General features: G+C 39.8%; 1 protein-coding gene across 1 annotated transcript in view; it reads left to right on the top strand.

The window, feature by feature from the left end:
- The window catches only part of LOC118830906 (ATP-binding cassette sub-family A member 3-like), a 117582-nt gene that overhangs the window by 31058 nt on the left and 72093 nt on the right, over positions 1–14431 (top strand). The window contains exons 2-6 of the mRNA XM_036737988.1: positions 7831–7911; positions 8127–8391; positions 10158–10285; positions 11082–11247; positions 12894–13153. Of these exons, the coding sequence (XP_036593883.1) occupies positions 7858–7911; positions 8127–8391; positions 10158–10285; positions 11082–11247; positions 12894–13153 (873 nt within the window). The 5' untranslated portion in view covers positions 7831–7857. The remainder of the gene's footprint in view (positions 1–7830; positions 7912–8126; positions 8392–10157; positions 10286–11081; positions 11248–12893; positions 13154–14431) is intronic.

Genomic DNA, 14431 nt, shown 5'->3' with positions numbered 1-14431 from the left:
TCATTTGTTATTTACTTCATGCCAATCCCAATTTTTGAGTCTCTGTATATTCAAATATAGATCATAATTTCTTCCTAATTTGGGGTTATATGAAACTTGATTACTGTATATGACTTTCATTTTAGTGTGTGTGAATATTCAGGTTTGTCTATAGTCACACCAGTATGGTCATAGTCCCCTATTCTTGTCCTTACAGCTTCTTAACATAGAATCCCCTTTTTCCTTCATGAAACAGCTCAAGTACCATCTTCTACATGAATCAGGGTTTCATGATTACCCCTCGTGCTAGTCCCTCCCAATCTACCTGGTGGTATTGAATAAACTTCTCTGTATTTGTTGTATGTATTCTCTGTACATTCTGTATATACTCACATATGTAATTGTCACCTCCTCCACCAGAGTGTAAACTCGTTGCAAGAAGGGATTGTTTTATTCTCTGTATTTGTATTCCCAGCATTGGGAACAGTGCCTGAAATGGAGTGGACATTTAATAAAGGCTTATGGATTGATCAGTTGATTCTAGTTGAATTAAACCTGACTCAGGGGCAGGTTTTGTATTCCCTATTCCAGTTTATCGAATATTAACACAGCTCCAGGGCCTTGGACCACCTATAACTATGGTTCATTTTATCTTGTATTCCTGAGAGCAAGGCTTAAGAGAAATACTAGCTATGTTTTCTTGGCTTCTCATTACCTTCATTAGTCATTTCTAAGATCCCTGCAAGGCATAGAAAGCCACAGCCTATGATCTCAGGAAAGGCCATTAAAGGCCACCCTTGGTAGCAGTGACCAGTAAACCAAGAGGAGTTCCCTAATTAGGGCAGGAAATCGTGTTCATTCTGTTAGAATTTTTATCTTTCATGTCTGATGGTCAGCAATCCCTTTTAGTTTGTCCCACTCATTGAATTTAGTAGCTGATAAAGGCAGAGGCAATCTCTTTTTAACTTCCTGCCTTAAGCAAGCCCCTGATTTGGAAACAAGGCAGGCTTCTCCACAGTTCCACACAAGGTGAACAAAGAAAGCTTTGTTGGCATCCAGTTTGGAAGCTGACATTCTAGTTGCTGACATACTGATTAAATATCCAAGCTGTTCTTAAGCTTTATAGTATCCTTCAGGTTTGTTTGTCTAATTTTGAACGCTTAAATTTATAACACACAGTTGTGTTGAAATGTAATGATTTTATTTCAGACACTGAAAAATCATTTGGGTAGTCTAAGATAGAAGTATGGACATGCAGCAGAAAAAAGGTGGTGAATCTTTTTTAATTAAAAAAAAAAATCACACATGCCAGTGTCTTGTTTTTATAGTCTTATAGAAAACTGGACCGTAAATAAAGGATGGTAATTTGATCTCATATTTTACCCCCATTACTAACTAATAATCTCTGTGAGCCAAGAGTGGTAGCTCACTGGTCTTTAATCTGTAAAATAAAGGTAGTCTGTGCCATGGATGATTGGTTTTCTTATTTTGCAGACTTAATTTTGTACCTTTCCTTGTAACAGCCCTTCTTGCTATTCTAAAAATTGTGCAATATTCCATAAACCAGGGTTTTCAAATACAGGAAGTAACCCTTTAGAATTTGTTGGAATTATTTGAGGCTCTATCTCTGAGTGACTTTCTAAAGTACTTAATGATAACTGGTTTTTTCATGGCTGAAGGCTGAAGTTCTTGACAGATGTGGCAAATCCTCGGAGTTCAGTGGAATGTAGGACTGCCTGGAAGTTCAGACAACATCTAACACAACCTCCTATTACAAAAAAGGGAAAGGGAGATGCAAGGAAGGGAACAGAGTTACACAAAGTCACATAGGGAATTTGTCAGCAGGTCTAGTACTTAAATCCAGATGCCCTGACACTAAAGAAAAATATTTTTACTGTAGATTAATTAGAGAGAATTAGATTTTTTGAAAAAAGAGTATCTGGATTCCCAGGAAAAGAAATGTTTTTTTTTTTTGTTTACTATATTAAGCTTAAGTACTTTCCAACTAAGCATATCATATTGCAGAAAGTTTTAAACTTCATTGAGCTTTAAGACTCATATCAGTTAAAATCCTTCCCAAAGGAGTCCCAGCAGAGCAGATCTATTTGTTTAGTATCTAACAAAATACAAGTGGGGAGGCTTGTTGAACATTAGCTTTTTGTGTTTTTATATAAAATGAAATAAATATGTATCTCTATGAAATATAAATACATCTTACTTTAAGCAGTAGAAATTTTTCCAAATAGCGTATAAATCATTTTGGTGGTAGGTTCTAATTGAGTTATATTTTAAATTCACTGAGGAAAAGTAAAAAAATCGCCACCTAATTTCTCACATTTATATAATGTTTTAAGGTTTTGCCATGCATACCTAGCTGATCTCTTTGTAAGTACAGATTTGTATGTATCAGACCTGTTTTACTTAAAGTAAAAGTGTATTTATACCTTTTTCCCCTTGTGGGCGAGCTATTTCTGAGTATATTATCTTGTTAGCATTTTCCAAATCATATTTAGATGTTCTTTATCTAGATTTATCAAGAGGTGCCTGGAAATGATGTCAGATCATCAAATGTTTTTCCTGATACCTCTCAGAGTACTCAGTGTTGCCAGATTTCAAGGCTGCCTTGTTAGGGAATTCATAGGCAGGCTCAAGAGGATTGTTAACCCCACCCCAAGGTAGCTAGATCCCTTCCATTTTTTCCAGTTCTCTGGAGGAAGAAGGACTACAATGAGCTTCTCCCTAGGACCCCAGGTCAGTGGCCTAGATAACTTCTCTGTCTTACTTAGGGAGTAAGAATGTCTTTGTTTGCTCTCTTTTTCTTCTCCCTGAGCCTAAAGATATTTTTATATGTATATATGCATACATATACACATACACATATATACATACATATAAATAATAAGTATACTGCTGTATTCTTGAGAGGGACTCTGTGCAGCGTAGGTGCAGAAACAGTAGCTTTGGAATCTGAACTGACTTTGCGTTCAAATGTCAGCTTTGCTGCTTACTAGCTGAATGACCTTGGACACGTCAATGAACCATCACTGGCCTCAGCTTTCTCATCTTTCAAGTGTTGTGTTGTGTGTATTGGGGGCAGGAGTGGTTGGAGTAAATGACTGCTGAGGTTCTTTCCAGCTCTAAATCTTATGATTTTGCTCCCTAACCGTTAAAGGAGACTTTTCTCTGATCCTCAATCATTTTGTCCCCATTCCCTTAAAAAGAAGTCATTAATTTGAGGTAAGGAGAAAGGAATAAGTAGCAGTTGTACTCTGTTCTTCCTGTTTAACTATAGCTGACGTTTATATAGTGCCTAAGTGCTTTACAGATATCTCATTTGATCCTCAAAACAATCCTAAGCAGTAGGTGCTTTTATTATCCCCACTTTACAGATGAGGAAACTGAGGCAAATAGGGGTTAGATGACTTTCTCAGAGTCACACAGCTAGTAAATGTCTGAAGCTGGATGTGAACTTGGGACTTCCTGACTCCACGTCTAGCACTCTATCCACTGCACTGCTTAGCGGCCACCTAGGTGCTTTGTTTAACTCGCTGCCTTAAAACCAGTCTCCACATGTGGAGATAACAGTTCAAATTTGTCAGAGCTGGAAGCCCACTTCGACTCACCTGGTTCCCACCATGAAGTCTCTTGCCCCTAACCACACACACTGTGCTTACCCATTTGGCTGTAGCTTTTTTCCGTATCTATATTAAAAACACTCACCTTGCTATCTTCTGTACTGTGTGGTTCTTTAGAGTGGAGAAATCTTTTATATTACCACTAGCCTGGTATAATGGATAAAGAGCTGGCCTCAATGCCAGGAAGACCTGGGTTCAGAGTCCCACATCTGACACATAGTGATTGGGTGGTCCTGGGCAAAACACTTGATTTCTCCATATTCCAGGCAACTTCTAAAACCGTAAATTGCAGAGGAGGTGCCGACCTGCACAGGCACAGTGGGCTCCCTCACCCAGGAGTTCTCTCTACTAATGAAATCACAGGCCCAGTCCCCATCCTCTCCTCCTCGTCTTAATTATGATGCTAATTAATTATGATACTAATGGTAATAAATCTTTCATTTTCTGCACCAAGTATTTAATTTAGAAATAAGAATAATTTACTTAGAAGAATTTACTTAGAACCCTTTTGCACACATTATTGTTTCCTTTAAACTTATACCTTTTCATAATATGATTCATTATAAGCCATATTTTAAGTTATTATGTACATATTTATTGTGGCTGTGTTTCATACTGATGTTAACAGTGGCCTCTTTGAGTAAAAACATTTTAAGAAGCATGAATTTAAGGAACACACTAGAGAAAAGAATCAGCATGACTTCTATGTGGACGATATTAATTTTTTATATATTGATTATTAGAATATCATTTATTTTCCCACAGAAAGTCAACAGTCATGTCGTCTTTTTTTAAAGAAAAAAAGGCATTTTGAAATATTCTGAAATGTGTTGCAGGAGGATTTACTAGTTATATGTTTCCTGGTGAGTTATATGCCTTAGTAATAACTAGCCACCCAATGACATGACTCATATTTCATCTTTGTGTTTTCGGTGCCTAGCACAGTGTCTCAAATGTTCATAAATGTTTGTTAAATTGAATTGAATTCTGTTGTAAACTTTTCAGGGTGTTGCACTTGGTTCCTATGTACCTAACCAAAAGAAGTAAATTGGCTTTAATTCACAACTGCTGTGATTGTATGACTTCATTTATGTTGGCTTCTTTATTGCAAGCTTCAGATGTCATATACTTCTCTTCATACTAAGAAACTTAAGAGTTCTGAAATCTTGTCAGGAAATGAACAGGGCAACCTCGGGCTCTCTCCCTTCTGCATATAGGAATTTCCCAAAGTCTACTTGTCATCTGACTCTACACCCTAAGCACATGGAACTTGGCTCCCTCCCTTTTTCTGGGTATTTTCAATGTGTCATTGAGCTATGCTGCTATAACATACTTTTCCAACAGATACTCCCACCTAGCATAGTATGTTCTAATCAGTGACTTCAGGCTCAATGGAAACAAATTAGTGTGTCCAGTTTTTAATTTTGAAATTGCTTTAGGGGTCTTTTTTTTGTAAAGGGGCAAGGAAAAAAGATTAGTTCTGCCCTGTTATACCTGCCAGGTCTTATCTAGGCTTTGGTTATATTATCTTTGACTAGTCAAAAACCTATGGACTAAAATGGCCAATCCTTGCTTCTGATGATGATTGGTTATTTGCCACACAAGGGCCCTTAAAGTTCATCTAGTTCTGCCCTCCCTAATTTTATAGATGAAGAATCCAAGGCCCAGGTTGGTGAAGCAACTTGCTCAGCAACCATGCTGATAGTATGTGATGGAGGCAGAATTGAACCCAGGTCTTCTTGCTGTAAATCCAGCGTCTTTTCCAGATATTTTGCAATCAATGAGTATTTATTAAGAACTTACTTTGTGCCAGGCATCGTGCTAGGTGCTGGAGCCACAGACACAGAAAATAAAACAATCCCTACCCTCAAGGAGCCTGCATTCTATAAGAGAGGCAACATGTACAGATATAAGTATATATGAAATAAATATGAAATAAATAAATACAATGTGAGGCAGCTAGGTGGTACAGTGGATAGAGCACCTGCCCTGGAGTCAGGAGGACCTGAATTCAAATGCAGCCTCAGATACTTACTAGCTGTGTGACCCTGGGCAAGTCACTTAACCCTGATTGCCTTGGGGAAAAAAAAAGAAACACAAAGCAGTTGGGAGGAAGGATACCATTATTTTGGAGGAATCAGGTAAGGCTTCATGGAGAAGGTGGTACTTAAACTGTTCCATAATGAAAGAGAGATTCTGTGAATTCAAAGTGAAGAGATACAGCCTATACTTGGGGGAATGCCCAGTGCAAAGGGCACGATATAGGAGATAGTCACGTGTGAAGAATAGAGAAGGCCAATTTGATTGGATTGTAGTGTGTGGAAAGGGGGCATGATGTATGTATAATGAGGCTGGAAAGATTTGATGAGACTGGGTTGTGAAGGACTTTAAAAGCCCAACAGAGGAATTTTGCATTTTTCTTCTAGAGGCAATAGGGCTTTACTGAAGTTTATTGAATTAGCAGAGTAACGTGGTCAGGTTTGTGCTCAAAGAAAATCACTTTGGCCACTGTGTGGAGATGGTTTGGAGTCGGGGGAGGCTTTAAGCAAGGGAGACCAATTAAGAGTCATTCCAAAAGTCTAGGTGAGAGGTAATGAGGGCCTGAACTAAGGTAAGAGCTGTGTGAGTAGAGAAAGGCTTAGATACAAGATTAATAATAAATACTTGTTTTTAAAATAGATGTAGGGGTGATAGCTGGGTGGTACAGTAGATACAGTACCAGCCCTGGAGTAAGGAAGACCTGAATTCAAATCCAGCCTCAGACACTTACTAGCTGTGTGACCCTGGGCAAGTCGTTTAACCCCGATTGCCTCAAAACAAACAAATAAATGATAGCTCTCATTTATTTAAAAAAAGTAGATGTAAAAGTAGAAATAGCAAGACTTGAAGCATATGACCATCCATCTTCATTCATCTTTTCAAAAAACAAGGAAGATCTTTATAATTTGGTAGGCAGTCTTGACCCTATAGCCCTCCCCTCCATCTCTGTCCCAATTCCTTACACACAGATCAGATTTTAAGGAATCCAATCATCAAGTTATCTCACTGATCCTGTCGTAGATCAGTCTGGTAATGGAGCCAAAAAAAGGAAGACTCTGATAAATTCCATAAACCTGAATACTTGGCTTCCTTATTTGTCTAGTCGAATATAAACACCTTCAGGTCAGGAACTGTGTTGCATTTTTGCATTTGTATTCACATACCCTACCTGTTGCGTTGTTGTTCAGTTATTTTCATTCTTGTCCAACACTTCATGACCCAATTTGGGGTTTTCTTGGCAAAGATACTAGAGTGGTTTGCCATTTCTTTCTCCAGCTCAATTTACAGATAAGGAAACTGAGGCAAACAGGGTTGAGTGACTTGCCCAGGGTCACACAGCTAATAAGTGTTTGAGGCCAGATTTTAACTCAAGTCTTTCTGACTCCAGACCTAGCACTATCCACTGCGCCACCTAGTTGCCCAACCTGCGTGTAGTAGGTCCTTAATGCATGCTTGTTTATTGGTTGATTATATGAAACAACTTTGTTCTCTAATTAATGTAATATTGTTGAGCAATCCCATATATCAAGTATGCCATTGGACCAAATGCCAAAGTCGATAGAGGGCTATCCTTGAAGTCAAGAAAACCTGGGTTCAAGTCTTGCCTGCAGTCCATCCTGGCTCTATGACCGGGGGCAAGTCATTCAACCTTTCAATTGTATGTTGCGGACAGACAGATAGATAGAGGCTATATATAGAAAATCTGCATGCATGAAGGGAGTTTCCACATCAGGGGCTTCTCACACCAGTGAAATCAGGTGTGGGTTATACTCTATCATTACCAAAAAAAAAAACAACAAAACCACATACAGAAACCTCTGGGACGATGATTCTCCTTTCATGCAGGTACATATTCCTTTAAAAAAGATAATCACTCACCCTGACAGACCGTGGGTACTGATGACACAGAAGGGAACATTATATTCTAAAGGCTCTTTGGCCATGCAAGGAAGCCTGTGGTCTTAGGTGTTCTCCTCTGTGTTTTTTTTTCGTCAACATTGAAAAAGCTGAAGATCCAAGCAAAGGAGGAGCCATGTAGGGAAAAGGGAGAATTTATATTTAACTGACTTGCTCTTCCCTGTTGTTTTTAGCTTCCCTTTTAACATATCCCTCAAAAGATATGCAGCTAAAATGTTTATTACAGATGCTTTTTCTCTTTCTTTCTGTCCCTGTCTAGAGTTGAGCTTCCCATTTGGACTGAAGAATGGCTGTGTTCAGGCAGTTTACACTTCTTCTCTGGAAGAATTACACCTTAAAGGTAGATACAGGTGTACATGTGGGAAGAAATGGGATGCAGAACATAGAACAGAGGGGAAAAATTATGCTAGTTCTCTTTCATGAAGTTTTGACTGTACCTCTTCAGGAAAGGGACCTCTGGAAGCCCCAAGTCAAGAAGAGGAAGTTATTCTCAAGGGGGTGCTCTGTACATGCGCTCAATTTTGGATTAATACAGAATTTCATTTCTCTTTTTAGAAGCGGAAGATTGTAGTAACAGTCTTGGAAATTCTCCTGCCATTGCTGTTTTCTGGAATCCTAATTTGGCTTCGCCAGAATATTCACTCAGAAAACATTCCCAATGCTACCACATACCCTGGCCAATCCATCAGTGACCTGCCCTTGTTTTTCAACTTTCCTCCCCCAGAAGATACATGGGAGCTGGTTTATGTTCCTTCCAACAATGAAGCTGTGAAGACGATCACCGAGATGGTGAAAAAGACTTTAGTCATCGATTTGAAAGGTTAGATGGTGGGGGAGATGGGATTATTCTGTAAACTTATTATTAAATGGGTTTATCAGAGAGCTCTTTCTGGTTTAGCCCTTTATATTTGTCCCTTTTAGCAATGATGATCTCTGGAGATTGATGTGCTTTTTGGAAAATTAGGATTAAAAAAAATTGTAGGATACTAGCTGTACCCCTAACTTGTGTGACCTTGGACAAGTCATTTAACTTCAATTTCCTCATCTGCTAATTGGAAGGACTAGTTCATAGCTTATCTTTCAGTCTCACAGAAGGAACAAATGAGATAGTGTTTATGAAAGTCTTCTAAAGAGTATAAAGCTCCACAGAAAACCAAAAAATTATTATTTGTACCTAGAGGGTGATCAGTAAATATTTGTTGACTAGGATTTTTAATGTGGAAGTAATAATAATAAAACAATAAGGGGGCAAACACAGAAAACATTTTTCTTGGCAAAACCAAGGTTCTATTTGTAGTTTGTTCAAAGGCCTTCCCTGGAATGAGAAAAGACTTCTGGGGCATCGCTCTGGAATTGGGTGAATTGGGAACCTTTGAATGGTCTTGACCCTCACCAGTGCTTTCAAGTCCTTGCTTTCAGGACAGTCTTACTCATTTGAAAAAGTTTGGTATGTACTTTCCCCTGGTATTTCAAAAGCAGGAAATACCCTAGCTCTCTTTGTGAAATGATTCTAGTAATGTAATCTATTTACACAGGGTTTTGTGAGAGAGGGGAAAGCATAAGGGAAGCAGGAGGAGACAAGGGCTGAGATGCTTAAGAAGTGACCACCGATGATGTTTAGTAACTGTATTCTTCACTAATAGAATACGGCGTAAGAGCCAATGCAAATTCCTCTTCCTAGAGACCCTCATGCAGAAGTTAGATGACTGCTTATTGAGGATGTTGTAAATAGGATTCATAATTGGGGTAGGGGGTGAATTAGACGGACCCTAATATCTGTTCCAATTCCATGATTCTATAAGACTAATACTAGGCACGAAGGGAAATTGTACCTGTAGTTCACAGGGCCTGATATCTTGATTTTGCTTCTTTGCTTCAAGGAAATCCTTGATCTCACAGTGATCTCTTCTGTTAAAATGTGAGCTGAAAGAGATTCTATTCCATGTGGAAGAAGGGGTAGCCTTGTTTTGCTCAGCCCCAGAGGGCTGAACCTCAGTGTATGGGTTGAAGTCACAGAGAGGCAAATTTCAGTTCAAAATGAAAAGAAAGTTCCTGACAATTCAGACTGTCCAGAGGCAGAATGGACTGTCTTCAGAAGTAATGAGTCGCCTGTCACTGGAGCTCTTCTAGCAGAAGCTGGGTTAGCGCTTGTCAAGGATGTTGTAGAAGTGATTCATGCTTCCGGTATGGGTTGGGCAGGAGGATCTGGAAGTCCTTTACAACTCTTGATTCAGTGAGCGGTGTGTAAGTGCCGCATTCAAGCCCTGATTCTGTTTAATTTAACAAACATTCAGCACCCTGCTGTGTACATGGTGGTATATTTGGTTGTGCAGGGGACAACAAGATAAATAAGTCACAATTTACAGTCTAATAAGTGGAATTGCTTTCCCAACCACTACTATTTTTCATTTTCCCTTGAGGAGAGAAGGGGACTTGTGTCCAAGGGAGGCCTTTTTATGGGAACACAGAGAGCTTGGCTTCCCTTGGCTATGGATGGAGTAGGCCAACACCCTCCCATCTCCTTGGGTGACTGAACGTTATTATCTTATGCAGAATACTCACCATTGGGCTTTGTTTTCTCTGCAGTTCGTGGCCTTCCCTCCGAAAAGGATTTTGAAGATTATATTAAATTTAATAATCACTCTTACAATGTGCTCGCTGGTATTGTGTTTGAGCACAACTTCAATCATTACAAGGAACCACTGCCACTTGAGGTAAGGAAGTATTTATTTATTTAAATTATTGTTATGATTGCAGTTGCTTTCAGTGATTTTAACCAAGCCTTTAGCCACAGAGGCTCCAAATCATCATCCATCTTTCTGCCTTCATTTAGTTCAGTCGAATGAGGTCTTTTTTATCTAACATCCTTGATTTTCATGAAGTTCTTAGGAATAAACAGCTGTCAGTACAGAATGATTTGACCCACTTCTTGTCTGAAGCTTTGGGGTTAGGCCTCAGGATCTCTCAGTGCCCTTTCTAGCTCTGTAAGTTTGCTAAAGGGGATGTCGGTTCCTAGGCCTCTGCTCACACTAGCAGAATAGCTAGCTAGCATTTCAGGACGAAGTTAGGTATGATTTCTCAACATTTTAAATGCAGTACTTTTTAGAAGAGAATGACATTTTTGTGTGGCTGGCCTGATGAGACTCGTAAGACCCCTATTCTGGAGTTAGGAGTCAGTATGACCACTCATTTATTCCGTTCATGATACCTCAGTAATTCACTGCTTCTAGAAGGGACCATATGGATTGCTGACCAATGGAGAAGCTGGCTTGGGTAACCTCATGCCTGTGTCACTGTGATAGGATTTGCTACTTGGTTCAAGGCAAGATTGCTGTCATTCTCTGACTCAGTCTTTACTCACTTGAACATTTACTGTATGTGGGCATCTGTCCCATAATCATATCATCAAAACCTCTTTTTTGCCTAAAAAAGAAGTATTTGTTCTCAGGTTTCAGATGAAAAATGTTTATTCCCATGGATTACAGTTTGTTTCTTATTTGCCTTTCGTAGGTTAAGTACCACCTGCGCTTCAGTTACTTTCGGAAGAATGACATGTGGGCTGGGTCGAATCTCTTTTTTCCAAAAGAGATTGAAGGATGGCACACTACCTCTCTCTTTCCACTTTTCCCGACTCCAGGACCCAGGGAACCTTCATTCCCTGATGGAGGAGAACCTGGTGAGGAGAACTCTGTGTGCTGGGTTTTTTGTTTGTTCTTAAATAGCAGAGTTTTTTTCAGCTAAGTCAGTTCAGCGTAATAAATATTTATTAAGAAATCAACGTGGGGGGCAGCTGGGTGGCACAGTGAGTAGAGCACTGGCCCTGGAGTCAGGAGGACCTGAGTTCAAATCTGGCCTCAGACACTTGACACACTAGCTGTGTGACCTTGGACAAGTCACTTAACCCCAATTGCCCTGCCCCTCCCCCCAAAAAGACTAAATCAATTGGGAGAAATAGTACTAGGTATGAGAGAAATACAAAATTTAGATAAGACCTAATCCCTGCCCTTGTGGAACTTGCAGTCTAGAATGGGGACATGCCACGTGCACTAAGAGTATAAGAGAAATTAAACTAGAAATTAAACAAGGAAACTCTGTCTTATCAGGGAAAACAATGTACGCATATGTAGGTACATATAAAAATGCCACAATATTGAAGATAACAAATGTTCTAGATGTCTACTTTATCTTGAATTTCAGGGACTTTATTTTGGTTTTCTGTTTGCCTACTTTCCTTAACCTGCCCACCTCTTCCCCAGCCCTTATCCAATTGATTACCCCATGCTTTCTGGTCTATTTCTACAACATCTCTCAATCCAGTGCCTTCTCTCCCCTCATCCAGCCACCACCTTAACTCTCCCTGTGTTATTGCACTGGCCTCTTCATCAGTCTTCCTACTTCTAAACTCTCCAGTCCATCTTCCACATGTTTGCCGAAAGCACAAATCTGACCTTATTTGAGAAGTTTCAGTGGCTCCCCATTCTAAGATAAAATATAAACTCTTTGCCATGACATTTAAAGCCTTTCATAACCAGCTGCAGCCCACCTTTTCAGACTTCTGTCACATCATCCCCTTTTATGCACTCTGCGTTCTAGCCTACTTGCCATTCCCCAAGCTTAGCCTTCCATCTCTTCACTCTGCACTTTTGCATAGGCTGACCACCATGCTCGGACTGTGTTCCTTCCTCACCCCTAGCACTTAGAATTCTCAGCTTCTGTAAAGATCCCTCTTAGGCACCACCTTGTACAGGAAAGGTTTTCTAGTTGTTAGGATCCCCCAAGGTGTTAGTGCTCTCCTCTCCTCGAATTATATCACATTCACTTATATGAAGCAAATGTTCTATCACCACGGTAGTATGTATACTCCTGAAGGGCAGGGGATGTTTTTCATTTATCTTTGCATCTCCAGTATCTCTTAAGGCACTCTGTGAATGGTAAGCTCTTAATTAATGCTTGTTGAGTTGGATTGAATTATCACCTTTATTTTTTTATGGTATAATCTTGCCCATCCTGGTTTTAGACTGTGTCCTGTTGTATTTGTTCTGTTGATATCAAATACCATTCACATAGAGATGAAAATGTTACTGCTTGCTCCTGTCCCACTCTTTGTGTGTACATTTATTTTGTAGGGTCACTGAGGCAGAAAAAGTTTCCAACAATAGAAGGGCCAGAGAGGTGACCATTTCCTTCCATCCCTCTTCATGAGAACTGTGGGGATGTCCTCCATACCTCCACTTCCATGGTGGGCAGCACTCTGAAAGCCAGCTGCCTGGCACCTCCGATTTTCTACTTACTGGGCTTGGTGTCCTTTCCTTTCTTCTTTAGGATACATCCGAGAAGGATTCCTGGCTGTTCAGCATGCTGTGGATAAAGCCATTATGCAATATCATGCAAGCGCTGCCACGACCAGACTGTTTGAGAAGGTCGCCATCATTGCAAAGAGGTTCCCATACCCGCCATTCATTTCAGACTCTTTTCTGGTTGCCATCCAATACCAGCTTCCCTTACTGCTTATGCTGAGCTTTACTTACTCCACACTCACCATCACTCGTGCCATTGTACAAGAAAAGGAAAGAAAACTGAAGGTAACCACATTTATGTTTGAGTTTTGGAACTGCCTAACAAGTTGACCCTAGCAGTTGTCTTGGAGCTGGTGCTCTAGAGCTGCTGGAGTCGTGATGAAGCTTGCTAGCCGCCGTATCTGGGCAGAGGTTACACAGCAGCCAGAGTGATTGTTCACTAGAAATAGAACAGCGGTAGGGGCGTATGTAGTGTAAAAATTGGGCATGATTCTATTCTGCTTGTTGGTTCACCCCAAATCATAGCCTTGATCAAAAAAAATCAGAAATATATAAAGTGCTGATGCTTATATGTAGCACTATGCAAAATGCTGTGCACTGATGGATATAATCCCTGCTCTTCAGGTATTAACAGTTAGAGATTATGTTGTAAATACATGAAGTACCAACGGCAGAATAACAACATTAGGGTATAACTGAATGGTAAGGTGGTTTCTATCATATATAGATGTGTGGTTTCATTTTGTTGTATAGTTGTATCAGTTGTATCCAATTCTCCGTGACCCCTTTTGGGATTTTCTTGATGAAGATACTGGAATGATTCACCACCATTTCCTTCTCCAGTTCATTTTACAGATGAGGAAACTGAGGCAAACAGGGTTAAGTGACTTGCCCACGGTCACACAGCTAGTAAGTAGCTGAACTCAGGAAGATGAGTCTTCCTGATTGTAGTCCTGGCCTCTCTATCCACTGTGCCACCTAGCTGCTTGTGGCTACATAGATATAGATAGATATATAGATATATTTTAAGGTAGTACTAGGTAGTAGATGAGGTATACTTATGAGGTAATGTGATTGATTTTCTAACCAATAGACAAATTTTATGCATTCGTATGAATGTTTTTGCTCTCCAAATAGTCTCTTAAAGAGGTTATATACTTAAGCTAATAATAATGCTATTGCTAAAAAACCCTTTTGGGATTCTTTTTTTTTTTTTGGAATTATCTTCAAAGCTGGTGGCCCATTATTTTTAGTGTCTCCAGTGGTCATAAACCTTGAACGTGTTACAGAAGCATCTTAAATTATTTCAGTGAAAAGTTTTGGTAAGTTGAATAAGGAAAGTCACTCAAGACATTTAACCCTGCATTTGAGAAGGTTCTGAATGCGTAATGCTGTAACTTCATTAATTTAGATGACCAAAGGGATAGGCTGAGGCAGAGATTCTCATACTCTCTAATGTAGGTCCCAGCATGGTCAGTCTCTAAAGAGCCACATCTTCTGGCTGTTCACTCCCCTGGCGTTTCTGGAGAGGGATATAGCTATGAGCACTTTGTGTGGAGTGTC

The sequence above is a fragment of the Trichosurus vulpecula genome, chromosome 9 (genome assembly GCF_011100635.1).
Source record: "Trichosurus vulpecula isolate mTriVul1 chromosome 9, mTriVul1.pri, whole genome shotgun sequence".
In the NCBI taxonomy this organism is placed as follows: Eukaryota; Metazoa; Chordata; class Mammalia; order Diprotodontia; family Phalangeridae; genus Trichosurus; species Trichosurus vulpecula.
The sequence above is the reverse complement of the archived record's forward strand: the minus strand, read 5'-3'. Positions and strand labels throughout refer to the sequence as shown.